Below are 27,147 nucleotides of genomic sequence, written 5' to 3' on the forward strand. Positions count from 1 at the left end.
TGTCGTCTTCCAAAAGCCAGGTGCGGCGTTCCTCGATTTCGTCTTGCTTAACTTTCACTCCATGGTAGCTTCTCCTCTTGTCCATCTAAATGCGACTGCTGCTTGCCGTTTCTGGATTACTCCCGTAGTGCCCTCCGCCCGGATCAATGTTTTCTTTGTGAAAATGCGCTGAATTTCCTCCTCACGGATTCCCCGGACGCGTTTTCGGTCGAGCTCGCTGCCCCCGACGTCTTCTGCGCTCGTGCCGCCTCGCTGGACGTGCCGAGCTTCATTGTTGCGACTGCGTCCTTGTGCCTTGGCCGGACGAAACTTGCTCTGCATCGCCGCAAGGTGGACGCCATGGCGGCCGTTGAGCGCGTTCGGGCCTGCACCGCGAGCCCCCCGGCTCTGGCGTTGGAACTCGATCCCGTGCATGCCCCGTTTGCCGCCGTGGATCCCTCGCGCATGCAGTCTGTTGATCTGCCTGGTTCCGCATCCGGTACGCGTGCCCTTGAATCCGCCTCTTTACCCGCATGCGTGCATGAATCTTCCCCCTCCACTCTGCGGGTCCATGAGCTTCTGGCCCCTCGACCTGACCCGCGCGGCGCCCCCATCCCCCCCTCTCCTGTTCTGTCTTCTCCTACCCCCGTCCTACCCCCTCCCCGTCCTATCCTTCCCCAACTCCCGCCGCTGACACCCACGATTCCCTCCTCCTCTCCGCCCTCTACACCGCGATTCCGGCCGCTCTGCGATGCGGCCTGCAGCGCCGCTCGCCCATCTCCGGTTTCCCTGGCCGCCACTGTTGCGGACAGCGCTCCCACTCCGCCAAAGTCCTATAAGGACGCCCTGCTCTCCCCGGCTCCTCATCTCCAACGTCGCCGCCTCCTTGCCTTCCTCCCCTCTCCAGTCAAAAAACTGTGCCACAAGTGCTACTCCGTTGAGCACCTCGTCCGCGATTGCCGCGACCCCGTGCGCTGCCGTGACTGCGGACGTTCCGGGCACTTAAGCTCAGAATGTAAGTTCGAGCCCCTCCTTCTTGTTCCTTCCTCCCCCCGTCCTGTGTGTCCCCTGCCTCTCACCCTTCCTCTCCCCCTCGCAGGCTCTCCGACGCGCTTCTCCGGTCTCCGTCCCGCTCCCGCTCGACCTCGCCGCCCAACTCCCCCACGCCGCGTGCTCCTCCGCGCGAGCACTGGTTGGGCCGCTACTACCGGGAGGTCGAGGCGAAGCGCACCATCCCCTTCTCGGTGCGTCCTCCCACTCCGTTCCCGTGCGGGGCCCCGCCATCATGCGGCTCATCCTCGTCCGCAAGGCCGCCGCCCCCGCCGGCTCCGGAGATGGAGGCTCCGCCCGCCCAGCTGCCGCCTCAGGGCGCCGCCGGCCGGAGTACGCTGAGGTCTTCATGCCTATGGTGGTCGACATGGCGCACTCCCGCCACTTCGCCTACGCCCTCGTCGACCCGGCTTCCTCCAGTCCGGGCGACCTCCTCCGTCGGGCCCTGGAGCAGCGCGCCGGCAACCCCACCGTCGGTCTTGCTGCCTCCCACTATGGCGCCATGATGATCGTCTTCTCCTCCGAGAATGCTCGCGAGCAGGCCATGCAGCACTTCCCCATGCCGTTCGCCGGGCACGTCATCACCCTCGAGCGCCCAGAGAACGGGGAAAACCGCTTCGGGTGGGAATACACCTGCTTCGCCCAGCTCTCGGCCACCGGCTTCCCCCTCGAGCACTGGCACGAGGGTGGGATCCGCAACGCCTTCCGCTCCATCGGCAACGTCTGCTGCATCGACCCCCTTTGCCTCAACGACCTCGACTTCTCCACTGTGCGTCTTGTCATCCGCCTGGAGCACAAGGACGACGTCCCCCACGCTCTTCTCGTCCGCAACTTCGACGGCGACCTCTCCACGGAAGTGGGCATCCGGCGCGTTCGCTTCTGGTCCGTCGAGGAGGATGGCTCGTCCGTCTCCTCCTTCCACTTTGAGGGAGACGGTGGCTCCCCTCCTCGCTCGCCGCATGGACCTCGCTCCACCGGCATGGACGACATCGACACGCTCAGTCTTCGCGGCTTCGACTCCCTCTCCATCGAGCCACGCCCTGCTGCTCCTGCTCCAATCGACGACTTCCTCGGTGCCCAGCAGAGCGCGGCCATGGCCGCCTTTCGCCGGGGGCTTGGGCGCCGCATGGCTGGGCTGCTCTCTGAGCCTTTCCCTCCCCAGTGGTGCACCATCTTCCCTCCGGCAACCCCTCTGCTTCAAGACGAGAGCAGTGACTCCTCCATCTCCGACCCCGCCTCTGCTGATGGCCACGCCCTGCTAGTTCCCTCCCCGGTGATGCTGCCATCCGAGCTGGCAAACGACGACCACGAGCACGCCTTCCTCAAGCGTCGTGGCCGGCGCAAGCGCGTGGTTGACACGAACCACACCGGTCGTCGTAGCTCCCGCCTCGCCGTAAAGGAGCCGTCCCTGTACGTCAAGATGATGGACCGGGCCAAGGCAGTCAAGGCGGCGCGCTTCGACTACTCCAAGGGCTCCCCCCGCCTCCGCGCTGCTATGCGGGCTGCCGGCATTGGCGTCGACGACGGCGTGCCCGACTCCCTCTCCCTTCGTCAGCTTCAGGCCCTGGGGGAGCCATGCGGTGTCGACCTGGACGCGCTTGCCGCTTGCGCTCGCGCTGAGGAGGCGTTCGACGCTGCATGATTTCTGTCCTCTGTGTAGGGCCCCGTTTCTCCATGCTGCTGCCACTTCCAGCTCGGGCCTATGCTTGCTTCCCCCCGACTCCTTCCCTCCCCTTTATTAGATCCTCAGGATTGGTTCGGGTCTCCTGTCCGTGGGCCTTGCTTGGCTGCCGGAGACCCTTACCTCTTTTTCCTTTATCTTTTCCCCCCGTGGGGTGTGTAACGGCCTTAGGCCCTCCTGTGTCTCTCATCATTCCTGTTGTTTTCTTCTTGTTGTTCTTTTGTTGGTGCATTGCGGGTCCGTCATGACGGCTCTTTTTTCTCTTTGTACGTGGAATGTACGTGGGATTGGCGACGCATGAAAGTGTAGGGACGTCCGCGCTAACCTCGAGGCCATGCAGCCCTCTTTCCTCGCGATCCAGGAAACCAAACTTGAATGCCCCATCCTGGCAAAAACCGACTCGTTTCTTCCCCCTCCCTCCGTAATTTTCTCTCCATTGATTCCACGGGCGCCTCGGGCGGGATCTGCTCCGCCTGGAATACCAGTATCTTTTCACTCTCAAATCACTTCGCCACCCCCACGTCCTCTCTATTGACCTCTCCCTTTGCCTTGACAACTCACCGCTTAGAATCACGAATGTCTATGCCCCCTGTGTCCATAGTGCTAAGGAGGCTTTCCTCAGCGAGTTAGCCGGTCATGCTCCTCCAACTTCCACCCCCTGGGCTATTGTGGGGGACTTCAACCTCATCCGTACGCCTGAGGATCGTAGTAATGATAACTTTTCTCGGGTCGAGGCGATGTGGTTTAATGATTTCATTAATGTCCTCGCACTCATTGATCTTCCGCTCCGTGACCGCCAGTTCACTTGGTCCAACAGGCAGGCCTCTCCAGTTCTTGCTCGCCTCGACCGAGTTCTCATTAACGTCGCTTGGGACTCTACGTTTCCCACCTCTACGCTTGCATCCTTCACCCGTTCCACGTCCGACCATGTCCCTCTCGTCGCGTCCATCTCCTCAACGGCTCCCAAAACCTGTATCTTTCGGTTTGAGAAGTCTTGGACCCTTCACCCGTCCTTTCGCTCCTCTATGCGCTCTGCCTGGACCTCAACTTTTCGACCGGATGCTACTGCCCGTCTTGTGGTTCGACTTCGCCAGTGTCGCCTCACCTGCAAACGTTGGGCGAAGCGTGTTGCTCCGGCAGCCCATCGCGAGCAAGATTGCCGTCTGCTTATTGACATTCTTGATCGCATTGAAGAACTTCGTCGCCTTTCTTTGCTCGAGGCACTTCTTCGCACCCTTACCATTGGTGCCCTTCATACCTCTGTTAAGGAGAGAGTCCTCTACTGGAAACTTCGTGCGAAACTCCGTTACGCCATCGAGGGCGACGAGAACACTGGGTTTTTTCATGCTTCTGCCTCGGCCCGTTTTCGCAGGAACTGCATCCCGGTCCTCTCCTTCGAGGGGCAGGAATTCACCTCTCACGCGGATAAAGCGGCTATCCTCCGGGATTATTATAAAGATCTCCTAGGCACTGCGCATCACTGTGACTGGACGTTCTCTTTATCTGATCTTTACCCTGGCGTCGCTCCCCTTCCTGACTATTTGTCAGGACCCTTCTCCACGGACGAGGTTCGGACAACTTTTTATGAAATGAACCGCCTTTCTAGCCCCGGGCCCGACGGTTTTGGCCCATCCTTCTATGTCTCTTTCTGGGACTTGATCTCCTCCGACGTCCAGGCGGTGTTCGATGACTTCTATGCCAGCACTATTGATCTCTCCAGAATCAACGGCGCCTTTTTAGTTCTCTTGCCTAAATCAGAGGCGGCTCGCTCCCCCTCTGATTTTCGGCCTATCTCGCTTCAGAATTGCATCATGAAAGCCATCACTAGGGCCCTCTGCTCCCGCCTTCAGCGACTCATCCACTCTCTGGTGGACCCTGTGAAGGAAATATGCCCTAGAGGCAATAATAAAGTTATTATTTATTTCCTTATATCATGATAAATGTTTATTATTCATGCTAGAATTGTATTAACCGGAAACATAATACATGTGTGAATACATAGACAAACAAAGTGTCACTAGTATGCCTCTACTTGACTAGCTCGTTAATCAAAGATGGTTATGTTTCCTAACCATGAACAAGTAGTTGTTATTTGATTAACGGGATCACATCATTAAGTGAATGATCTGATTGACATGACCCATTCCATTAGCTTAGCACCCGATCGTTTAGTATGTTGCTATTGCTTTCTTCATGACTTATACATGTTCCTATGACTATGAGATTATGCAACTCCCGTTTGTCGGAGGAACACTTTGTGTGCTACCAAACGTCACAACGTAATTGGGTGATTATAAAGGAGCTCTACAGGTGTCTCCAAAGGTACATGTTGGGTTGGCGTATTTCGAGATTAGGATTTGTCACTCCGATTGTCGGAGAGGTATCTCTGGGCCCTCTCGGTAATGCACATCACTTAAGCCTTGCAAGCATTGCAACTAATGTGTTAGTTGCGGGATGATGTATTACAGAACGAGTAAAGAGACTTGCCGGTAACAAGATTGAACTAGGTATTTGGAATACCGACGATCGAATCTCGGGCAAGTAACATACCGATGACAAAGGGAACAACGTATGTTGTTATGCGGTCTGACCGATAAAGATCTTCGTAGAATATGTAGGAGCCAATATGAGCATCCAGGTTCCGCTATTGGTTATTGACCGGAGACATGTCTCGGTCATGTCTACATTGTTCTCGAACCCGTAGGGTCCGCACGCTTAAGGTTACGATGACAGTTTTATTAGGAGTTTATACATTTTGATGTACCGAAGTTTGTTCGGAGTCCCGGATGTGATCACGGACATGACGAGGAGTCTCGAAATGGTCGAGACATAAATATTGATATATTGGAAGCCTATGTTTGGATACTGGAAGTGTTCCGGGTGAAATCGGGATTTTACCGGAGTACTGGGAGGTTACCGGAACCCCCCGGGAGCTAAATGGGTCATGATGGGCCTTAGTGGAAAAGAGAAGAGGCAGCCCTACATGGGCCGCGTGCCCCTCCCCTCCCTTGGTCCGAATAGGACAAGGAGAGGGGGCCGGCCCCTCTCTCTCTTTTCCCCCCTCCGCGAATCCTATTCCAACTAGGATTAGGGGGGAGAATCCTACTCCCAGAGGGAGTAGGACTCTCCTGGCGCGCCCTCCTTGGCCGGCCGCTTCCCCCCCCCCCCTCTAGTACTTTATATACGAAGGCAGGGGCACCTAGAAACACACAAGTTGATCCACGTGATCTATTCCTTAGCCGTGTGCGGCGCCCCAGCCACCATAGTCCTCGATAATATTGTAGCGGTGCTTAGGAGAAGCCCTGCAGCAGTAGTACGTCAAGATCGTCACCACGCCGTCGTGGTGACGGAACTCTTCCCCGACACTTTGCTGGATCGGAGTCCGGGAATCGTCATCGAGCTGAACGTGTGCTAGAACTCGGAGGTGCCGTAGTTTCGGTGCTTGATCGGTCGGATCGTGGAGACGTACGACTACATCAACCAAACGCTTCCGTTGTCGATCTACTAGGTATGTAGATCATACTCCCCCTCTCGTTGCTATGCATCACCATGATCTTGCGTGTGCGTGGGAAATTTTTTGAAATTACTACGAAACCCAACAGTGGCATCCGAGCCTAGGTTTTATATGTTGATGTTATATGCACGAGTAGAACACAAGTGAGTTGTGGGCGATATAAGTCATACTGCTTACCAGCATGTCATACTTTGGTTCAGCGGTATTGTTGGATGAAGCGGCCCAGACCGACATTACGCGTACGCTTACGCGAGACCAGTTCTCCCGAAGTGCTTTGCACAGAGGTGGCTTGTGGGTGACAGTTTCTCCAACTTTAGTTGAACTGAGTGTGGCTACGCCCGGTCCTTGCGAAGGTTAAAACAGCACCAACTTGACAAACTATCGTTGTGGTTTTGATGCGTAGGTAAGATTGGTTCTTGCTTAAGCCCGTAGCAGCCACGTAAAACTTGCAACAACAAAGTAGAGGACGTCTAACTTGTTTTTGCAGGGCATGTTGTGATGTGATATGGTCAAGACATGATGCTGATTTTATTGTATGAGATGATCATGTTTTGTAACCGAGTTATCGGCAACTGGCAGGAGCCATATGGTTGTCGCTTTATTGTATGCAATGCAATCGCGATGTAATGCTTTACTTTATCACTAAGCGGTAGCGATAGTCGTGGAAGCACAAGCTTGGCGAGACGACAACGATGCTACGATGGAGATCAAGGTGTCGCGCTGGTGACGATGGTGATCACGACGGTGCTTCGGAGATGGAGATCACAAGCACAAGATGATGATGGCCATATCATATCACTTATATTGATTGCATGTGATGTTTATCTTTTTGCATCTTATCTTGCTTTGATTGACGGTAGCATTATAAGATGATCTCTCACTAAATTATCAAGTAGTGTTCTCCCTGAGTATGCACCGTTGCGAAAGTTCTTCGTGCTGAGACACCACATGATGATCGGGTGTGATAGGCTCTACGTTCAAATACAACGGGTGCAAAACAGTTGCACACGCGGAATACTCAGGTTAAACTTGACGAGCCAAGCATATACAGATATGGCCTCGGAACACGGAGACCGAAAGGTCGAGCGTGAATCATATAGTAGATATGATCAACATAAAGATGTTCACCAATGAAACTACTCCATCTCACGTGATGATCGGACATGGTTTAGTTGATTTGGATCACGTAATCACTTAGAGGATTAGAGGGATGTCTGTCTAAGTGGGAGTTCTTTAAGTAAATTAACTGAATTTAAATTTATCATGAAACTTAGTACCTGATAAGTATCTTGCTTGTTTATGTTTGATTGTAGATAGATGGCTCGTGTTGTTGTTCCGTTGAATTTTAATGCGTTCCTTGAGAAAGCAAAGTTGAAAGATGATGGTAGCAATTACACGGACTGGGTCCGTAACTTGAGGATTATCCTCATTGCTGCACAGAAGAATTACGTCCTGGAAGCACCGCTGGGTGCCAGGCCTGCTACAGGAGCAACGCCGGATGTTATGAACGTCTGGCAGAGCAAAGCTGATGACTACTCAATAGTTCAGTGTGCCATGCTTTACGGCTTAGAATCGGGACTTCAATGACGTTTTGAACGTCATGGAGCATATGAGATATTCCAGGAGTTGAAGTTAATATTTCAAGCAAATGCCCGGATTGAGAGATACGAAGTCTCCAATAAGTTCTATAGCTGCAAGATGGAGGAGAACAGTTCTGTCAGTGAGCATATACTCAAAATGTCTGGGTATAATAATCACTTGATTCAATTGGGAGTTAATCTTCCAAATGATTGCGTCATAGACAGAATTCTCCAATCACTGCCACCAAGCTACAAGAGCTTCGTGATGAACTATAATATGCAAGGGATGAATAAGACTATTCCTGAGCTCTTCGCGATGCTGAAAGCTGTGGAGGTAGAAATCAAAAAGGAGCATCAAGTGTTGATGGTCAACAAGACCACTAGTTTCAAGAAAAAGGGCAAAGGGAAGAAGAAGGGAAACTTCAAAAAGAACAGCAAGCAAGTTGCTACTCAAGAGAAGAAACCCAAACCTGGACCTAAGCCTGAAACTGAGTGCTTCTATTGCAAGCAGACTGGTCACTGGAAGCGGAACTGCCCCAAGTATTTGGCGGATAAGAAGGATGGCAAGGTGAACAAAGGTATATGTGATATACATGTTATTGATGTGTACCTTACTAGAGCTCGCAGTAGCACCTGGGTATTTGATACTGGTTCTGTTGCTAATATTTGCAACTCGAAACAGGGACTACGGAATAAGCGGGCACTGGCAAAGGACGAGGTGACGATGCGCGTGGGAAACGGTTCCAAAGTCGATGTGATCGCGGTCGGCACGCTACCTCTACATCTACCTTCGGGATTAATATTAGACATAAATAATTGTTATTTGGTGCCAGCGTTAAGCATGAACATTATTTCTAGATCTTGTTTGATGCGAGACGGTTATTCATTTAAATCAGAGAATAATGGTTGTTCTATTTATATGAGTAATATCTTTTATGGTCATGCACCCTTGAAGAGTGGTCTATTCTTGTTAAATCTCGATAGTAGTAATACACATATTCATAACGTTGAAGCCAAAAGATGCAGAGTTGATAATGATAGTGCAACTTATTTGTGGCACTGCCGTTTAGGTCATATCGGTGTAAAGCGCATGAAGAAACTCCATACTGATGGACTTTTGGAACCACTTGATTATGAATCACTTGGTACTTGCGAACCGTGCCTTATAGGCAAGATGACCAAAACGCCGTTCTCCGGTACTATGGAGAGAGCAACAGATTTGTTGGAAATCATACATACAGATGTATATGGTCCGATGAATATTGAGGCTCGTGGCGGATATCGTTATTTTCTCACCTTCACAGATGATTTAAGCAGATATGGGTATATCTACTTAATGAAACATAAGTCTGAAACGTTTGAAAAGTTCAAGGAATTTCAGAGTGAAGTTGAAAATCATCGTAACAAGAAAATAAAGTTTCTACGATCTGATCGTGGAGTAGAATATTTGAGTTACGAGTTTGGTGTACATTTGAAAAATTATGGAATAGTTTCGCAACTCACGCCACCCGGAACACCACAGCGTAATGGTGTGTCCGAACGTCGTAATCGTACTTTACTAGATATGGTGCGATCTATGATGTCTCTTACTGATTTACCGCTATCGTTTTGGGGATACGCTCTAGAGACGGCCGGATTCACGTTAAATAGGGCACCAACAAAATCCGTTGAGACGACGCCTTATGAACTGTGGTTTGGCAAGAAACCAAAGTTGTCGTTTCTGAAAGTTTGGGGCTGTGATGCTTATGTGAAAAAGCTTCAACCTGATAAGCTCGAACCCAAATCGGAGAAATGCGTCTTCATAGGATATCCAAAGGAGACTATTGGATACACCTTCTATCACAGATCCGACGGCAAGACTTTTGTTGCTAAATTCGGAAAGTTTCTAGAGAAGGAGTTTCTCTCGAAAGAAGTGAATGGGAGGAAAGTAGAACTTGACGAGGTAACTGTACCTGCTCCCTTATTGGAAAGTAGTGCATCACAGAAAACTGTTTCTGTAACACCTACACCAGTTAGTGAGGAAGCTAATGATGATGATCATGAAACTTCAGAACAAGATACTACTGAACCTTGTAGATCAACCAGAGTAAGATCCGCACCAGAGTGGTACGGTAATCCCATTCTGGAAGTCATGCTACTAGATCATGATGAACCTACGAACTATGAAGAAGCGATGGTGAGCCCAGATTCCGCAAAGTGGCTTGAAGCCATGAAATCTGAGATGGGATCCATGTATGAGAACAAAGTATGGACTTTGGTTGACTTGCCCGATGATCGGCAAGCAATTGAGAATAAATGGATCTTCAAGAAGAAGACTGACGCTGACGGTATTACTGTCTACAAAGCTCGACTTGTCGCAAAAGGTTTTCGGCAAGTTCAAGGGATTGACTACGATGAGACCTTCTCACCCGTAGCGATGCTTGAGTCTGTCCGAATCATGTTAGCAATTGCCGCATTTTATGATTATGAAATTTGGCAGATGGATGTCAAAACTGCATTCCTGAATGGATTTCTGGAAGAAGAGTTGTATATGATGCAACCAGAAGGTTTTGTCGATCCAAAGGGAGCTAACAAAGTGTGCAAGCTCTAGCGATCCATTTATGGACTGGTGCAAGCCTCTCGGAGTTGGAATAAACGCTTTGATAGTGTGATCAAAGCATTTGGTTTTATACAGACTTTTGGAGAAGCCTGTATTTACAAGAAAGTGAGTGGGAGCTCTATAGCATTTCTGATATTATATGTAGATGACATATTACTAATTGGAAATGATGTAGAATTTCTGGATAGCATAAAGGGATACTTCAATAAGAGTTTTTCAATGAAAGACCTTGGTGAAGCTGCTTACATATTAGGCATTAAGATTTATAGAGATAGATCAAGACGCTTAATTGGACTTTCACAAACCACATACCTTGACAAAATTTTGAAGAAGTTCAAAATGGATCAAGCAAAGAAAGGGTTCTTGCCTGTGTTACAAGGTGTGAAGTTGAGTAAGACTCAATGACCGACCACTGCAGAAGATAGAGAGAATATAAAAGATGTTCCCTATGCATCAGCCATAGGATCTATCATGTATGCGATGTTGTGTACCAGAACTGATGTGTGCCTTGCTAGTCTAGCAGGGAGGTACCAAAGTAATCCAGGAGTGGATCACTGGACAGCGGTCAAGAACATCCTGAAATACCTGAAAAGGACTAAGGATATGTTTCTCATATATGGAGGTGACAAAGAGCTCACCGTAAAAGGTTACGTTGATGCAAGCTTTGACACTGATCCAGATGATTCTAAATCGCAAACCGGATACGTGTTTACATTAAACGGTGGAGCTGCCAGTTGGTGCAGTTCTAAACAAAGCGTCGTAGCGGGATCTACATGTGAAGCGGAGTACATAGCTGCTTCGGAAGCAGCAAATGAAGGAGTCTGGATGAAGGAGTTCATATCCGATCTAGGTGTCATACCTAGTGCATCGGGTCCAATGAAAATCTTTTGTGATAATACTGGTGCAATTGCCTTGGCAAAGGAATCCAGATTTCACAAGAGAACCAAGCACATCAAGAGACGCTTCAATTCCATTCGGGATCTAGTCCAGGTGGGAGACATAGAGATTTGCAAGATACATACGGATCTGAATGTTGCAGACCCGTTGACTAAGCCTCTTCCACGAGCAAAACATGATCAGCACCAAGGCTCCATGGGTGTTAGAATCATTACTGTGTAATCTAGATTATTGACTCTAGTGCAAGTGGGAGACTGAAGAAAATATGCCCTAGAGGCAATAATAAAGTTATTATTTATTTCCTTATATCATGATAAATGTTTATTATTCATGCTAGAATTGTATTAACCGGAAACATAATACATGTGTGAATACATAGACAAACAAAGTGTCACTAGTATGCCTCTACTTGACTAGCTCGTTAATCAAAGATGGTTATGTTTCCTAACCATGAACAAGTAGTTGTTATTTGATTAACGGGATCACATCATTAAGTGAATGATCTGATTGACATGACCCATTCCATTAGCTTAGCACCCGATCGTTTAGTATGTTGCTATTGCTTTCTTCATGACTTATACATGTTCCTATGACTATGAGATTATGCAACTCCCGTTTGCCGGAGGAACACTTTGTGTGCTACCAAACGTCAGAACGTAACTGGGTGATTATAAAGGAGCCCTACAGGTGTCTCCAAAGGTACATGTTGGGTTGGCGTATTTCGAGATTAGGATTTGTCACTCCGATTGTCGGAGAGGTATCTCTAGGCCCTCTCGGTAATGCACATCACTTAAGCCTTGCAAGCATTGCAACTAATGAGTTAGTTGCGGGATGATGTATTACAGAACGAGTAAAGAGACTTGCCAGTAACGAGATTGAACTAGGTATTTGGAATACCGACGATCGAATCTCGGGCACGTAACATACCGATGACAAAGGGAACAACGTATGTTGTTATGCGGTCTGACCGATAAAGATCTTCATAGAATATGTAGGAGCCAATATGAGCATCCAGGTTCCGCTATTGGTTATTGACCGGAGACATGTCTCGGTCATGTCTACATTGTTCTCGAACCCGTAGGGTCCGCACGCTTAAGGTTACGATGACAGTTTTATTATGAGTTTATACATTTTGATGTACCGAAGTTTGTTCAGAGTCCCGGATGTGATCACGGACATGACGAGGAGTCTCGAAATGGTCGAGACATAAATATTGATATATTGGAAGCCTATGTTTGGATACCGGAAGTGTTCCGGGTGAAATCGGGATTTTACCGGAGTACCGGGAGGTTACCGGAACCCCCCGGGAGCTAAATGGGCCATGATGGGCCTTAGTGGAAAAGAGAAGAGGCAGCCCTACATGGGCCGCGCGCCCCTCCCCTCCCTTGGTCCGAATAGGACAAGGAGAGGGGGGCGGCCCCTCTCTCTCTTTTCCCCCCTCCGTGAATCCTATTCCAACTAGGATTGGGGGGGGGGGAATCCTACTCCCAGAGGGAGTAGGACTCTCCTGGCGCGCCCTCCTTGGCCGGCCGCTTCCCCCCCCCCCTCTAGTCCTTTATATACGGAGGCAGGGGCATCCCAGAAACACACAAGTTGATCCACGTGATCTATTCCTTAGCCGTGTGCGGCGCCCCAGCCACCATAGTCCTCGATAATATTGTAGCGGTGCTTAGGCGAAGCCCTGCAGCAGTAGTACGTCAAGATCGTCACCACGCCGTCGTGCTGACGGAACTCTTCCCCGACACTTTGCTGGATCGGAGTCTGGGGATCGTCATCGAGCTGAACGTGTGCTAGAACTCGGAGGTGCCATAGTTTCGGTGCTTGATCGGTCGGATCATGGAGACGTACGACTACATCAACCAAACGCTTCCGTTGTCGATCCACTAGGTATGTAGATCATACTCCCCCTCTCGTTGCTATGCATCACCATGATCTTGCGTGTGCGTAGGAAATTTTTTGAAATTACTACGAAACCCAACACCCTGACCAGACGGGATTCCTCCCTGGGCGGCGTATCTCTGAGAACATCGTTTACGCCGCCGACCTTCTCCGAGCCTGCCATTTGCGCAAGGCTCCTACGGTGGTCTTTAAGATCGACTTTCGCAAAGCATTTGACTCCGTTAATTGGTCGAGCCTTCTCATGATTTTGTCTGCTCGGGGTTTCGACAACCGTTGGTGTGGCTGGATCCACTCTATCCTTTCTACTGGCCACGCCTCGGTGCTTCTCAACAATGTCCCAGGTGACTGGATCCTTTGCCGCAACGGCCTTCGCCAAGGTGACGCCCTATTCCCTTACCTCTTTATTATTGTTGCGGACATTCTTCAACGCATGACGCAGGCTGCAAGTGCCGCCGGCCGGCTGCAGCACCCAATCGATCCCTCCCTCCCTTGCCCCGTCTTGCAATACGCAGATGATACTTTAATCCTTTGTCGTGCCGACCTCCCTTCTGTTACTTATCTTAAAAACATCCTCGATGCTTTTGCCTTGGCGACCGGGCTCACCATTAACTTCCATAAATCTGGATTTGTCCCCATGCACTACTCCTCCGAGCTATCTGCTCAGATGGCCGCTATCCTGGGATGCCCCATATCCACCTTCCCTCAACCCTACCTTGGTCTCCCCCTCTCCCCTCTAAAGCTCCCCATCTCTGCCTATGACCCCCTCATCAACTCCTTTGATAAGTATCTGTCCGGGTGGCGCGCTCTTCTCCTTTCCTCGGGCGGTAGGCTTGTTCTCTGTAATGTCGTGCTTAATAACCTTGCCACCTATTATATGTGTTCCTTTATGCTACCCCCTGGAGTGCTTGAGCAGATTGATCGTCGACGACGTCGTGCTTTCTTTTGGACCGGCAAGGATACTTGCTCTAGTGCCCACTGTTTAATTGCTTGGGACAAAGTGTGTGTTGATGTGCAGGAAGGCGGACTTGGCATTCGCGACCTCCGGCGGCAAAACATGTGCCTTCTTCTCAACTTCGTCGACGCTCTTCACCGGCTTGGTTCCCCGCCTTGGAAGCTTTGGTTCCTCCGTAACGTCAGGGGTGACGTTGGGGACCCCTGCTCGGCGCCCTCGTTCCTCCGGACGATCATGCAGGCGGCGCTCCCGACCTACCGATCCATCACTCGGGTGCAGCTTGGAGACGGGCGCACCACCTCCTTCTGGCAGGATCGGTGGCTCCCAGGCGGCGCGCTCTGCTTCACCTTCGAGGCGCTCTTCTCCCACTCGACGCGGCCCAATGCCTCGGTCGCTGCAGTTATCCAGGGCGGCCTCGCGCTCCAGCCGAGGCTCTCTGCGGTGGCGGCCGGTCAGCTCAGTGTCGTGCATGCACTCTTGCGCGATGTTCATCTGTTGGGTGTGCATGATCGTCGCTTCATGGCGTGGGGAGGCGACCTTACCTTCAGCTCCGGGGCTGCTTTTCGTGTTCTGTCGCCACATGGCGTGCTCGACCAGGACTCCATCGACATCTGGGGCTCCAGGCTCCCTAGCAAAATCAAGATTTTCGCGAGGCTACTGGTCGGCAATCGGCTTAGCACTCGGGCTAACTTGTACGCCAAAAACTGCGCCTCTTCTCTAACATGTGCCTCCTGCCAGGCGGAGGAAACAGCAGACCACCTCTTCGCTGCATGTCCTCGTGTGGCTCTGGTCTGGGCTAGGCTTGGCCTGGGCACCTTCTACTCAATTGGTGAAATTCTCTCTACTCAACCCTCGCTGCAAATTGATGCTGCTGCCTGGAAAGATGGCCTCTACATCCTGATGTGGAGCGTGTGGAAAGTCAGGAACGATGTGGTCTTCAACTCCATCATATGCGGGACTTGCGACGTCCTCTGGCGAGCAGCCGACGATACGCTTCTGTGGTCCAAGCGCTTTGAGACTGGACCGAGGGAGCAGCTCCTCCTGTTTCGCTCCTTCCTTTTCTCAGCCACCTAGTCTTCCTCTCTCTCTTTTTCTGTTTTTTTGCCTCCGATCTTGATGTTTTTTATCTCCTCAATGGAAAACACTGTATGACGCTAAGTCGCTTTCGGGTAATATAACAACCGGTGGGGCTTTCGCCCCCCCCCCCCCCCCCCCCCCCCGCGTCATTCTCAAAAAAAAAAACCGTCGGAGAATAAAATTCAAGAAGCCTCGCTATGTCTTGGACATCGATACTGCTACTGGGCGTGGTTTTTCGTCAGTGGTCACCCTAGACATGATTTGGGGATGTCGTAGGCACCAGTTACTCCCAGAAAACAATAAGAGTAATGATCCAAAGGATCTCTCTCTGGCCTTCGCCTTGTCCAGACTGCTCTGGTGCAGGCTCGAGGATGTAACACTGCAACAAGAAATCTTCTGCATTAACCGAAAGCTAGTGAAGACTAAGATCCTTGAGGACCAGAATGCTGATCGTGCCTTCAAGATCATGGAGTTGCAACTATCCTTCATAAATGAGTACTTCAACAGCCGTTACCCTATGGTCTTTTGGGAAGGGTTCAATTCTCTCTTCTCAAATCTGCTTCTCTCTGTGGTGAATTTGGCTCTTGTCTGCTGGCTTATTGTGGACATCTGCAAAAACTATAACAATGATCCCCCGCAAAATCACCAGTACAATCCCCCGAAGAATCACAGGGCTAATGTGGTGCATGGGTTCAACGTCGACATGTTCATCACATTTGTATTCATTTTCTTTATGGTGTTCAAAGAGATCTGGGAGATGGTCAGCTATATAATCTCAGACTGGACAAGGTTGCTCCTTGTGTGCAGCTATGCACGGCGGAAGGAAGAGCCCACTAGAAATAGATGTATGGAGAGAACAATGTCATCCCTTTTCAGATCTAGGGTAACTACTAAGCAGTGGCATGGGCTTATTGACCAGTATGTCTTCTTGGAGTCATATGATGACAGACCAAGATTTTGGAATCTGCTTCACAAGATAACCACAGGAATGGCACCAAAGAAGGATGATGGAGCAACACTCCGTGATGCCATCGATGTGCCAGAATGTGTCAGGCCTACAATACTGAAGAAGCTCTGTGCAAGCCTAGAGAAGCCCAACTCTCCTGACACCGTACATTATCAGGCAGACAGTCCTAACATAAATCATGAGGAGCCCATCATTTGGGGTAGTCGTTTTCTACCAAAGTTCATCACATCACTGCCTGAAGCTGTTGGAAACCGAAGGGAGAAGTATGATTGGGCCTTCTATGGCCTGCCCACGTGCTCTCATGTAATTCTTGTGTGGCACATTGCAACAAGCCTCAGCGAGATGAAGCTTGCTCGGGCACATGGCGTCGATTTAAGCAAACATGGGTTCCTGGTCTCCCTCTTGTCGTACATGACAAGTTGCTGTTCATCAAAACCATATCTTGTGGATGTGGACGAGACGACGAAAGAAAAGAAGAAAGTGAATGAGAAGTTGCCCGATAAGATCCAGGAAATGTATATCACTGCCAATAGCTTGTCTCGGTACTGTGCATATCTGCTAGTTTCAAAGCCCGACCTGATCCCTGATAGCTTTTATGTTCCCAAAATGGTCTTCCAAGAAACCGTAACACAAGCTCGTGATGGTATTCTTAAGGACTGTGACTCATTACAGAAGAGGTATGAAAAACTGTTGCAAGTAGGAGTCGAGGCCATCCAAGATGCTAACAACGTCATGAAGGATGATGTCGTACGACAAGGTGCAAAGCTGGGAAAGTTACTGATTGATCAAGAGAGTGAAGAAGGCTGCTGGGAGATCCTGTCTGGGGTATGGGCAGAGTTACTAGTGCACATTGCCCCCACTTGGAACGCAGAGGCGCACAAGGAGTGCCTCGAGTCAGGAGGGGAATTCATAACCTATATTTGGGCATTGCTATGGCATTGTGGAATCGAGAAGAGGAAATTATGGCCTGAGGAAGATTTGCATGAAAATGGTGGCCCTGGAACACCACCTCAGGATAACAGTGTTCAAACTAATAGCACTCAGCATGCACAGCAGACTTGTGCAGCAGGACCAAAGAAAGAAAGAGAGGAAGCTGTCATACAGAGATCAGAGATGCAGCAAGTTGATGCAAAGGAGAGGAATGGGTGGACCGAAACGCCAAGCGCAGATACGGCTGATCATCAGAATGGGCAAGGTGGCAGTATGGGGGTCAGAGGGATGCAGAATGGCGGGAACACATGTTACTTCAATGCAGTGCTGCAGAGTCTCCTTGCACTTGATAAGCTGCGTGCAAGGATGTTAGGACCCGATGCTCTGAAAGGGAACCTTGGTCAGGAAATACAGAAGCTCTTCATAATGACAACAAATACCAATGGCACAAGAGGTGTGCTGAATCCAGAGAAGCTCTTCTTACATGTGTGCTTAATGAATTCTGCTATGACCAGCATATTAGGGGCTTAGCCAAGTGGGTCATGGCCCAAATATCTTAATCATTATTAGGGGCTTAGCCCAATTATCTTATCGTATTAGGATCGTTTTCTTAGGAGTCAAGTAAACCTCTCTATATAAGGAGAGGTGATGTATCAATCTAATCAAGTAAGAAGCAATCAATATTTGCTCGGCTTCCCTTAGGGAGCTGGGAGACCTAAACCCTAGCCGCCTCTTGCGTCCGCCGCCGTCGCACCAGCCGCAAGGATGGCGCCCAGCCGCCAGCCGCCACGCAATCTCCTCCTCCCTCCTCCCTCCTTCCCTTACAGGCTACGCCCTAGACCGGATAGAACCCTAGTTTCTACCAATTTGGTATCGAGAGACTCAGGTTCGATCATGTCGTCATCCCCACCCACGCCGCCGCTGCCCATCATCACCACCGCCCCGATGACCACGGCCGGGTCCCCAACACCGCCGGCCCCAATCACCTCCGCGCCGCCGTCAACGATCCCCGTCTTCACGCCGGAGGAGATGTCCAGCACCTTGCGGGACCTCATGACGGCCGTCCAGGGCATCACCCTGTACCTGGCCGGCCCGCACGCCACCCCGCCGGCTGCGCCCCCCACCTATAGCCATCCGGCGCTGCACTGGCCGATCTAGAACACGTCTGGCCCGAGCGGGACGCCCCTGCTGCCGTTCCAGGCGGGACACACCAGCGGGCCCCCATCGTTGCTGCACCTACAGCCGCCCTCAGCCGCAGCCCAGCTCTGGCTGCCGTGGCCGTCCCAGGGCGCGCCTGCAATTGGCGGGACACCGTTGCTGCCGTTCCAGGCGGGGCACCACAGCGGGCTGCCACCGCCGCTGCTGCACCTGCAGCCACCCCCAGCCACGGCTCCCCTCTGGCCGCAGTGGCCCCCTACTGCCACCGCGGCTACCGCCGCGTCCGCCCATTCTCCACAGCAGCCGCTGCAACTCCAGGCACCACCTCTGCCCAGCTCCGGACTGCCGTCACCGGCCGGCCTGCCGATACACCAAGTACGGTTCCCGCCCTCCCCGTCGCCACTACCAGCTTGGGCGGCTGGGTCTTCGCCATCGCCAGTCTGCACCACGGCTCCAGAGCAGCCGACCCCGTTTCCGCAGTTCGGCGGGCCATCCGGCTCCGCGGGTCCCTACCCGGAGTACTCCGACCAGGCGCCACCCGCCTCGCTGCTCCGCGCCTCCGAGCCAGCTCAACACGGCACTCCGACCCAGACACCGCCGCGGTTCGCCAAGATCGACTTCGCCACCTATGACGGCACGAAGGACCCCCTCAACTGGCTCAACCAGTGCGACCAGTTCTTTCGCGGGTAGCGCACCCTCGCCTCGGAGCGCACCTGGCTCGCCTCTTACCACCTCCATGGCGCGGCACAGACCTGGTACTACGCCCTTGAGCAGGACGAGGGCAGCATGCCTCCTTGGGAGCGCTTCCGCGAGCTCTGCCTCCTTCGTTTTGGGCCCCCGATCCGCGGGAGCCGCCTGGCAGAGCTAGGCCGCCTTCCCTTCACCTCCACGGTTCAGGACTTCACCGACCGTTTCCAAGCCCTGGCATGCCACGCGTCCGGCGTGACGGTGCAGCAGCGGGCCGACCTCTTTGTCGGTGGACTTCCGGATCACATTCGCGTGGACGTGGAGCTTCGGGGACCCCAGGATCTCCAGACGGCCATGTACTACGCCCGCGCATTCGAGCGCCGCGCGGTGGCCGTCCAGCAGGAGTCACCGTCCCGGGCCACTGGGTCGCTACCCTGGCCAGATCCCACTCAGGGTCGGCCTGCTCAGGCTTCCGCGGCACCCCTCGCCGCGACCGCGGCGCGCCCGTTCCGCCGGCTCACCTCGGTCGAGCTACTCGAGCGTCGCCGCCAAGGGTTGTGCTTCAACTGCGACGAGCCCTACACGCCCGGCCACGCCTGCCCACGACTCTTCTACCTGGAGGTTGCAGACTACATTTCGGAGGACGTCGTCGCCGCCGACCTTGCCGCCCCAACTGTCACGAAGGTGTTTGACGCTGGTTGATCACCTCGAGGAGTTCAGCAAGCGCTTCCCCACCTTACAGCTCGAGGACGAGCTGTTTGTGCAGGTGGGGAGAAGTGTTATGACCAGCATATTAGGGGCTTAGCCAAGTGGGTTATGGCCCAAGTATCTTAATCATTATTAGGGGCTTAGCCCAATTATCTTATCGTATTAGGATCGTTTGCTTAGGAGTCAAGTAAACCTCTTTATATAAGGAGAGGGGATGTATCAATCTAATCAAGTAAGAAGCAATCAATATTTGCTCGGCTTCCCTTAGGGAGCCGGGAGACCTAAACCCTAGCCGCCTCTTGCGTCCGCCGCCGTCGCACCAGCCGCAAGGACGGCGCCCGGCCGCCGGCCGCCGCGCAATCTCCTCCTCCCTCCTCCCTCCTTCCCTTACAGGCTACGCCCTAGACCGGATAGAACCCTAGTTTCTACCAAATTCAGATTTCAGACCTGGCGTGATGGAAGACAGCAACAACATGCTTGGTTCCTTGCTAGATGGTTTGAACAATGAGGAACCTACAATAGTTGAGTCACTCTTCCATTGCCAGGCTGATAAACATGTCTCCAGTAAAGAATGTGAGCACACATCAGTTACCACTGAGGACCTTAATCTCAGTTTGGCAATACCAACAAAGAAGCCTGCATCAGTCGATGACTGTTTGGATTTATATGCCGCTGGAGTGATCGTGGATTGGCACTGCATGGACTGTTCAGCTGCTTCTGCCGCTAGAAATACCTCTTTGAACCAAGAAGATACAACAGTCAACAATGGACAACCTGAACAGCCGGACAACAAAACATACGGGAAGGAGGAGTGTAGCCATCTAGCTGATAGTGATAGACAAGTAAGAGCAACAGATCAGAACAACGGAAAACTAAAGGTGCATGATGACTATGCAAATCAAATGGAACAGTGCCATAACAATCTGAAAAAAGAAGACAGGATATACAGAGATGCAACAGTACAGTATCGCATTAGCAAGGCTGCACCTTTACTAACCATTCAACTGAAGAGATTTGACTATTCCCACGCAGATAGGCCAGACAAGTTGGAAGACCGCGTGAGCTTTCAGGATACGCTTGATATAATAAAGTTCATGGACCCTAGGTATAATAGTTTAATACAGCTAAGATTTTAGCTTCTCGTTTTTCTGTGCGTGAAGATTTTAGCTTCTTTAAATGTCATATTTTAGTGGGTAAAACATTTTTTATGGTTTCAATTCAAGAAAAAAAGTTCTGACCACTATTTTTGCTCTAATTTTCAGACATGTGGAGGATGACGAGTACAAGTATTGTCTGGTTGCTGTCATTGTACACAGTGGACCAAGGTTGTGTGACGGACACTTTTTTGCTTATGTGAGAGCAAGCCAGATTGGATGCCAGCAGCAGGAGAGCCGTGGCACTCCCACGTGGTTTCGTGCAAGCGACGAGAGCATCACAGAGGTGTTGCTAGAGGAGGTACTGGAGTGTCAGGCCTACATTCTTTTCTACGGAAGAGTCGAACAACCAAAGGCCAATGCAGTTCTAGAAGAGCATCCGCCAACCAGCCACTGATGAGGAGAAAGATGGATGAAAAGGGAAACATTTGTGATTTGTGTCTTGTTTGTTTTTGTTTATGCATTGTGATTTAATTTGTGGAGTGGAGTAATTCCACTGTGGGAGGGCTTGGAGTTTGGACAAAAATCTCCAATGCTATTGCTTTTACTTTGAATTTCGGAATTCAATTTGGCTGTAAAGAAATAACTTCATCGATTTGCAAACTGTGTTCATATTTACTTTCTTCACTGTTCTTTTTTTTTCTACTATGTTTTTCCTCACCTGCAATTGCAAGCAAAAAACCAGACTGAGGATTCGATGTCTTAAATCCAGATTCAGATTTTCCTTTTTTTTCTTTCTGTAAAGCATAGCATGGTTCAGAAATTTCAACTGACATGCATGTGGGTGCCGTTCACTACTGAATACTGACAACATATGTACATGTTCATTGTTTCAGCACCTACAGTCCCAAGTCGCAAACAGAACCGTAGTCTGCATCCCAGATAGGTTCGGATTCAAGGGGTCGGTGAAATCGAAGAGCGGGATACTTTAGCTGTGCTCATATTTGTTACTTTTGAAATTCGATTTGGTTGTAAATAAAGAAGTTACTTTAACCACCTGCAAAACTGTGTTCATATCTTATTCTTTTCTCTACGCTTTTCCTCACGTGCAATAGCAAACAAAATCCAGATTCAGATTTCAACTGTCATGTACGTACGTATGTGGTTGCTTCGCGAGATGGAGTGTCAAAGGGTTGGTAAAATGGAAGATGGGCATGTACACCCCAGCATGTGTACATGTCCATCACCTACAGTCGCAAACAAAACCTCCCATCCCAGCGGATTCAAGGGGTTGGTAAAATGGAAGATGGGCTACATCACATCCCAGCGGAGCTGCTGAACAGATGGGGTGTCGCCTTCGTTCTGGAACCCAGCGAATCCTCGGCCTCGTGGTGGAATCCGCCGCGCGGGGTTAGCCCCACCGGCGCCCCCCCCCCCCCCCCCCCCCCCCCTTGCTTGTTTGGTGAGGATCGAAATAATCTCTCATAAGCTTGGCATGGCCCTACGCTCTATCACGGTTGAGTTGTGTGCAGTCAAATTGTGATCCTCTCCTCAATCGCCGAATATCATCGTTGAAGATCATGCCAACAACCATTTCGAAGTCACTGTCATCTTCTTTTTCCTCCTTCGATGATGAAGAGTCCTTGAAGATCATCTATATCAGCCTCTTCATCTTCAATGTATGTGATTTGGTTGAATTCAATTGACAAAAGAAAAAATGAGACAAAAAAAGTTAAAAAGGAAAAAATGAGGCAAAAATGTTTTTTTTAACTTACCTAGGTAAACCGTCGAACAGTTGCAAGGCCACGGAGGTGTAACAGCCGACCAGCGATGCTGAGACAATATTAGCGGTCGGCGGGGCGTGGAGGTGACCAGCCAAGCACAAAGAGGTGCGGATGAGGCTACGAGGATGAAGATCCGAGGTGCTTTCTGGCGACAGGGTTGATGTGGTGGTGGTGACTTTTCAGCTCGACAAGGGCGGCTCGGACTCGGGCAGTGATGGCAAAGGAAGGCGGCGAAGACGGTGGGTAGTCGCCGACAGCAACGATGCAGTGGGGGTTGGGGGCATGGAAAAGAGGTCGCAACTTTTACTCGGTTGGATGGCGGCCGAGTATACTTAGGAGTCTGCGATACCGAAGAGTAATTTTTTTTACTCACTTAACGATTTTAATAGTTCGTGTAGGTACAGATTAGAAAAGTAAACCGAGATCTTTACTTAACTAACCAGATATAAGGGATCCGTTAGAGAAGTAGGAAATTTGTTCAACGGGTTGGTAGAGTTACAAACGGCTTAACCACGCGTCTGCCGTTTGGCTAGACTTTGAGGCCTACATTATTTGTAGTTTTACATTTTTCGTTTGTGGACAGTAATATTTGGCAATAGTGTGCTCGATAGAAAATTTATCTTACCTGTCGATCACCCGCCAGCTAACCAAGCCAATCACCCCGCCAGCTAACCAGGCCGATCACCCCGCTAGAACACCAGGCCGATCGCTGTATAAGGCCCAACAGAAAATGCCACCCCCCCCCCCACGACGCACTTTCTAGATCACAACTTTCCCCCACCCTCCTTACCTTCCACATAAGTATATACCCTCTCTCACCCTCCCCACCACCCACACGCCCCTCCCCACCACCCACCCGCCCCTCCCCCCTACACAGCTGCTCAAAGTCAACACCAAAGACCTACCCCTCCTCCAGATCATCAGGGAAGCGGTGGAAATTACCAGGGATAGGCGAAGAAATCACCAGGCAACATCACCTCACCCTAGTAAGAATCAAAGACTCATCCAAAATCTCCAAAAAATTCTGCTTAACACAAAGACTTACCCACCCCCACCCCACCCCCCTCCCAATCTGTGCAAAAATTACCATCCTTTCACCTCTAGAAAACAGAATAAGCAGACTTCTCTCATAATTTTGCCTATTGCAGTGACTTACCAATCAACTAAGTGCAAAATTACCAGCCCCCCCCCCAAGTTTTTGTTACCAACTTTATGCAACAAAACAGAGTACCCAAAAAATACCCCATTCCCTTGCTACACTAAACATAGATTTTGTGTCTATCATGGAAAAATAAAGACAAAATATAGGAAAGAGGAACCTTTATTGACCACAAAAATCATTCTCTCATACAATGGAAGATGCATTACAAAAAAGATTCATTTTTCAGTCTACAAGAATGTTACACTACATGAAGTAAACAAGTTATCAATCTGTACATAGTAAAAGTTATCATCCACTTCAGCTAAGTACTAACATTGGATAAAGAAAAGTGCTGCCTTTTAATGGAGATGCTCATGTTGTACTGTAAATTGTCCTGTTTAGTGTTCTTCCCAATCACCCCTGCGATTCTTGCCTTCAAACACCTATGTAGAGAGTAAACAAAACAATAAGTTTCAAAAAAAGAGTGAACACGTGTAAATGTATACTAACGTGCAAACGTAAAAACAAATCAAGTAGGAGTAGATAAATGGATGCTAGTGGAGGAGATAATGCAGAGGATGGAGGAGGAGGTAGAATGCATGAAGAAGGCGATGCAGCGCGCACACCAAGCAACAATTCAGCATACCCAAACATCATGGGGACAGGTAAAATTACCAACATTACTGTTTACATATTATCATGGAATAAAAAACCCAGTCTTATACTTTACTATTGAAGTGGGTTTGAAAATTACCAGCATTGGTGCACACATATTACCAGGTCTAAAAAATGCAAATTACCAGGATTTTTTAGGCAGAAAGAATGCTTTACTTTTGAAGTGGGTTTGTAAATTACCAGCATTGGTGCACTCATAATACCAGGTTCAGAGTATGCAAATTACCAGGGTTGTTTAGGCAGAAAAGAAAGATACATTCACTGAATCTTCAGAAAACTACCATGATGAAAAACTGTTACTTATCATGTAATATTCCACTAATCTACCAGGCCAAATTGCATGTGCTCGGGCAATCAGCGCAAACAACAGCTTGCCCAGTGGTGGAACAAGTGCACATAGTGCTGGAACAAATGCAAGCACAGGAGCTGGGAGCCTTGGAGAGCAGACAATAAGCGAACCAGCAACTCCAGAATCTGCTGGGATTGATGCTGATATGGAAGGCAGCAACATGGAGGCATATTCTGTTGGGGAACGTAGTAATTTCAAAAAATTTCCTACGCACACGCAAGATCATGGTGATGCATAGCAACGAGGGGAGAGTGTGATCTACGTATCCTTGTAGATCGACAACGGAAGCGTTTGGTTGATGTAGTCGTACATCTCCATGGCCCGACCGATCAAGCACGGAAACTACGGCACCTCCGAATTCTAGCACACGTTCAGCTCGATGACGATCCCCGGACTCCGATCCAGCAAAGTGTCGGGGAAGAGTTCCGTCAGCACGACGGCGTGGTGACGATCTTGATGTACTACCGTCGCAGGGCTTCGCCTAAGCACCGCTACAATATTATCGAGGATTATGGTGGAAGGGGGCACCGCACACGGCTAAGAATATGATCACGTGGATCAACTTGTGTGTCTATGGGGTGCCCCCTGCCCCCGTATATAAAGGAGTGGAGGAGGGGAGGGCCGGCCCTCTCTATGGCGCGCCTAGGGGAGTCCTACTCCCACCGGGAGTAGGATTCCCCTTTCCTATAGTCCAACTAGGAGTCCTTCCATGTAGTAGGAGTAGGAAACAAGGAAGGGGCGCAGCCCCTCCCCCTAGTCCAATTCGGACTAGGCCTTGGGGGGGCGCGCGGCCTGCCCTAGGCAGCCCCTCTCTCTTTCCCATATGGCCCAATAAGGCCCAATACTTCTCCCGGCGAATTCCCGTAACTCCGGTACTCCGAAAAATACTCGAATCACTCGGAACCTTTCCGATGTCCGAATATAGTCGTCCAATATATCGATTTTTACGTCTTGTCCATTTCGAGACTCCTCGTCATGTCCCCGATCTCCTCCGGGACTCCGAACTCCTTCGGTACATCAAAACTCATAAACTCATAATATAACTATCATCGAAACCTTAAGCGTGCGGACCCTACGGGTTCGAGAACAATGTAGACATGACTGAGACACGTCTCCGGTCAATAACCAATAGCGGGACCTGGATGCCCATATTGGCTCCTGCATATTCTACGAAGATCTTTATCGGTCAGACCGCATAACAACATACGTTGTTCCCTTTGTCATCGGTATGTTACTTGCCCGAGATTCGATCGTCGGTATCTCAATACCTAGTTCAATCTCGTTACCGGCAAGTCTCTTTACTCGTTTCGTAATACATCATCTCACAACTAACTCATTAGTTGCAATGCTTGCAAGGCTTATGTGATGTGCATTACCGAGAGGGCCCAGAGATACCTCTCCGACAATCGGAGTGACAAATCCTAATCTCGAAATACGCCAACCCAACATGTACCTTTGGAGACACCTGTAGAGCTCCTTTATAATCACCCAGTTACATTGTGACATTTGGTAGCACACAAAGTGTTCCTCCGGCAAACGGGAGTTGCATAATCTCATAGTCATAGGAACATGTATAAGTCATGAAGAAAGCAATAGCAACATACTAAACGATCGGGTGCTAAGCTAATGGAATGGGTCATGTCAATCACATCATTCTCCTAATGATGTGATCCCGTTAATCAAATAACAACTCTTTTGTTTATGGTTAGGAAACATAACCATCTTCGATTAACGAGCTAGTCAAGTAGAGGCATACTAGTGACACTTTGTTTGTCTATGTATTCACACAAGTATTATGTTTCAGGTTAATACAATTCTAGCATAAATAATAAACATTTATCATGATATAAGGAAATAAATAATAACTTTATTATTGCCTCTAGGGCATATTTCCTTCAGTCTCCCACTTGCACTAGAGTCAATAATCTAGTTCACATCGCCATGTGATTTAACAGCAATAGTTCACATCACCATGTGATTAACACCCATAGTTCACATCGATATGTGATCAACACCCAAAGGGTTTACTAGAGTCAGTAATCTAGTTCACATCGCTATGTGATTAACACCCAAAGAGTACTAAGGTGTGATCATGTTTTGCTTGTGAGATAATTTTAGTCAACGGGTCTGTCACATTCAGATCCGTATGTATTTTGCGAATTCTATGTCTACAATGCTCTGCATGGAGCTACTCTAGCTAATTGCTACCACTTTCAATATGTATCTAGATCGAGACTTAGAGTCATCCAGATCTGTGTCAAAACTTTTTACGATGAACCTTTTTGTCACCTCCATAATTGAGAAATATTTTCTTATTCCACTAAGGATAATTTTGACCGCTGTCCAGTAATCTACTCTTAGATCACTATTGTACTCTCTTGCTTAACACAGTGTAGGGTATACAATAGATCTGGCACACATCATGG

At 49.8% G+C, this 27,147-nt stretch overlaps 2 protein-coding genes and 1 pseudogene across 2 annotated transcripts in view; all 3 read left to right on the top strand.

The window, feature by feature from the left end:
- Positions 1-21,229, top strand: part of LOC125516946 (uncharacterized) — a 34,817-nt gene extending 13,588 nt beyond the window's left edge. Inside the window, exons 3-5 of the mRNA XM_087533189.1 lie at positions 15,403-17,639; positions 20,117-20,783; positions 20,941-21,229. Coding sequence (XP_087389315.1) covers positions 15,403-17,639; positions 20,117-20,783; positions 20,941-21,229 — 3,193 coding nt within the window. The remainder of the gene's footprint in view (positions 1-15,402; positions 17,640-20,116; positions 20,784-20,940) is intronic.
- On the top strand, positions 1,142-4,868 carry LOC147993028 (uncharacterized). The gene has a single exon (XM_087533196.1). It carries the CDS (start codon positions 1,265-1,267, stop codon positions 2,669-2,671), a length of 1,407 nt encoding a protein of 468 aa, XP_087389322.1. The 5' UTR covers positions 1,142-1,264; the 3' UTR covers positions 2,672-4,868.
- LOC147993029 (uncharacterized) lies at positions 18,020-19,846 on the top strand (annotated as a pseudogene).
- Positions 21,230-27,147: the final 5,918 nt, after the last annotated feature.

This window comes from Triticum urartu, chromosome 1A (assembly GCF_056163025.1).
Source record: "Triticum urartu cultivar PI428250 chromosome 1A, HENAU_Tu73, whole genome shotgun sequence".
Lineage (NCBI taxonomy): Eukaryota > Viridiplantae > Streptophyta > Magnoliopsida > Poales > Poaceae > Triticum > Triticum urartu.

Bases quoted from the DNA above. Each gene is read 5' to 3' on its own strand.
- LOC147993028 (XM_087533196.1), top strand. From the start codon at position 1,265: ATGCGGCTCATCCTCGTCCGCAAGGCCGCCGCCCCCGCCGGCTCCGGA.